The sequence below is a fragment of the Daucus carota genome, chromosome 4, assembly GCF_001625215.2.
Source record: "Daucus carota subsp. sativus chromosome 4, DH1 v3.0, whole genome shotgun sequence".
NCBI classification, from domain to species: domain Eukaryota; kingdom Viridiplantae; phylum Streptophyta; class Magnoliopsida; order Apiales; family Apiaceae; genus Daucus; species Daucus carota.
Window position 1 is genome coordinate 33,543,421 of NC_030384.2, and position 2,849 is coordinate 33,546,269.

General features: G+C 39.2%; 1 protein-coding gene across 1 annotated transcript; it reads right to left on the reverse strand.

The window, feature by feature from the left end:
* Positions 1 to 274: 274 nt before the first annotated feature.
* LOC108216586 (dof zinc finger protein DOF2.4) lies at positions 275 to 1,986 on the reverse strand. Its single transcript, XM_017389387.2, has 2 exons — positions 1,720 to 1,986; positions 275 to 1,493 (listed from the first exon to the last, which is right to left on the reverse strand). The coding sequence occupies exons 1-2, from the start codon at positions 1,768 to 1,770 to the stop codon at positions 498 to 500; spliced, it is 1,047 nt and encodes a 348-aa protein (XP_017244876.1). The 5' UTR covers positions 1,771 to 1,986; the 3' UTR covers positions 275 to 497.
* Positions 1,987 to 2,849: the final 863 nt, after the last annotated feature.

Here is a 2,849-nt window from a genome sequence, read left to right on the forward strand (position 1 = left end):
TCACACCTCAATGTGTTTCAGCCATGTGTAGGAAGATGAATATTAAGTGATCTGAACATGTATATAGAACGAAATTAAGATAAAGTGGTCTGCAGACTTCATCATTGGGTCAACAAGTAATTAGTAGCTCGGGTCATCATAATCACATCAATTAGTTAAATCGGCAAGCAACTGCGTCCATTAATCATGTCTAATTAACTCAGTTACATATAATAATTAATCATTAATGCAAGTTCAATTGCAGATATCATGCACACTGATGATAATTAGCAGATTTAAGACAAAGGTGCGCTCAGTATAAAGGGTATACATTACAAATCAAACCAAATTAAAACAACAAATTAATAAATACGAATATCTTATAGAGTTCCTATCAGCTCTAGGGTTTTCGGTGCATCATAAAAGTGAGCTCGATGCTTGTCAATGAGCCTTCAAATTAACAAGACTATATAGTAGTTTAATTATCGGATCTTCTTATATATGTTATATGATTAATCTTACAATGGATTGCTGGTGGAGGAAGGGCTGAACCCCGAAAGATCTGTCCATGCAGTCGTACCAACGTTGGTACTCCAGTGATGTTCATTTCCTTCTACTGGCGCTGCTGTGAACTGTCTTGCTGAACTCGACTCGTGATTCTGATTGTTGTTGTTGTTATTGTTGTTGGCTTCCATTTTTACGGAAGCCAATTGAGACATCATAGAAGAAGAGCTCGACAATTTTGAAGCCTCAACGCCTCCATCTTGATTATTAATCTGATACAACACCCCACTGTGTGACATTGATGGATCGAACCCACCCAAGAAATTAGGAAATTGTGGCATCTGGTGCAATCGCCACTGCTCCAAACCTCCTCCGCTACTTCCACTAAAGAGGTTACTTCCCATTTGAAAATTCATTTCACTAGTGGACACAACCGGAGTACCTGAAGTACTTCCACCATAGCTGAACCCTGCAGTTTCGCGTCCTGGAGTCGCATAGTCCATAAGGTGATTCAAAGGGGGCAAAAAGCGTAATTGTGGAATTTGTGATGTGATGAGCCCTCCTAACATACTACTAGTTGGTGGTGTCGCGGCATTAGTGTTATAAGAAGGAAGTGTTGTATTTGAGGAACCCGAGTTAGCCGGTTCAGATTTGGAGGCGCTGCTGCTGCTTCCTTTGCTGCTTCGTTTGTTCCTTCTGCAGCCCCCACCGACAGGCACGCTTCTGAGGGCGCCTCCTCGAGTCCAGTACCTTCTGCAGGTTTTGCAGAAGTGGCGAGGCTGCGACAGGCTGTAGTTGTTGAAGTAGCAGAACTTGGTGTGTGTTGATTCGCATCTAGGGCATTTCAGGGCGGCTTCTGGCATCGGTATGTTGGCCATCCGGGCCTGGTCAACCATGGAACCCGGTCTAATCGACCCGGCCCCCCCAACTCCATGTTGCTGTGGAGGAGCTGGTGGCGGCGCTGGTGGAAGCAAATCATTGTTCCCACTCCGAAAATAATTATGCGGGTTCTGCAAATTAACAAGCACAAAAAACAAATCTAAGAGGATATATAACTCATAAAAGACTGATCAAGATATAATAAAAAGCCATGTTTCGAATTTGATTTAAAGGGGATGCTGGGAATATATTACTACTTTTCATATCATCTTTTCGAGTTAATGCTTTTCAAGCCATGGAATGGATATAAGGAAACTTATGGAAGAAGAAGAAGCTTATAAGTGTGACTAATATTACCTGTTGCCAGTTGGGTGGATCAAGATAAGGAGGAATGGAGGAGAAAACCATGGCTCTAATTAGTAGATCCTTCTTTCTCTTTTGTAAAGGCTCTAGGTTTAGTGGAGAATCACATCAACAAGGGGTAGCAAATTAAAGAAACCTCACTCACTCAGAAGAGAAAGATAAAGCTAAGGAGAATGAGAATAAAGAGAGCTCATACAAAACCAAGGCCCTTTATGTCATATATATACTATTATCTTTGCTGCTGCTATCACTCTTCATGTTTTCTTTGTTTCTTCTATATTTGTTGTTATAGTGCTTTCTAGGGTTTGGATGTATATAAATTTCTATATCTTTATCTTAGTGGTTAAGGTTCTATAGAGCTAGCTCTTAAATTTGTTATAGAAAAGATTAGTTTGGGATTAGTGGAGGGGCCTCCAAGATTTTGACCTAGCTAGTGCTGGAAGCATATTACACATATATGAAGTTGAATACTAGTACTAATTTGTGTTGGGGATTTTAGAATGATAATAAGCGATTAGATTAACGTTTATAATATAGATGGAACCTTACTTTATACGAAATATTTATTGTATTTAAAAAGAAAGTAGTATGGAAAAAGCGGGTTAAAGAAAAAGGCAGGCAATATTGGTGGTGCTTTAGTTCTTCAGTCTTGAGGTCCCGACCGGGTGAATCTTTTTTACTCATCTCCGCTCTCACCTTCCCCCTCTCTCTCTCTCTTGTATGATAAGTACACCATACGTACCCACCTCCGCCCCCACTTTTGCGATATAGACACACTCGCACACATGAATACTAGAGCGTATACTTCCGTCAAATTAGTTTCGATTTTCTGCGTGTATTTTAAGATGTAAGAACTGATAATTCTGCTATTTATTTTATATAAATTATAAATAAAAGTATAAACATAAATTATTATTTGAAAAATAATTTACAAATCTATTTTCCATTACACTTTAAAATACATTTCGAATGACTACCACTCCCTCGGTCCCATTTAATTCTATACGTTTATTTTCAACTGCTCAACACGTATTTAAATACTCTTATAAAATATAGTTTCGTAACGCATTAAAATTTGTGCTTCCGTCCTCCAATACGGGGACGGAGGGAGTACTGGTCAAGGA

Excerpts from the sequence above, each read along its gene's own strand:
- LOC108216586 (XM_017389387.2), bottom strand. The coding sequence starts at position 1,770 with ATGGTTTTCTCCTCCATTCCTCCTTATCTTGATCCACCCAACTGGCAA. Across the intron at positions 1,494-1,719 it reads ATCCACCCAACTGGCAACAG|AACCCGCATAATTATTTTCG; the intron begins GTAATATTAGTC and ends GTTAATTTGCAG.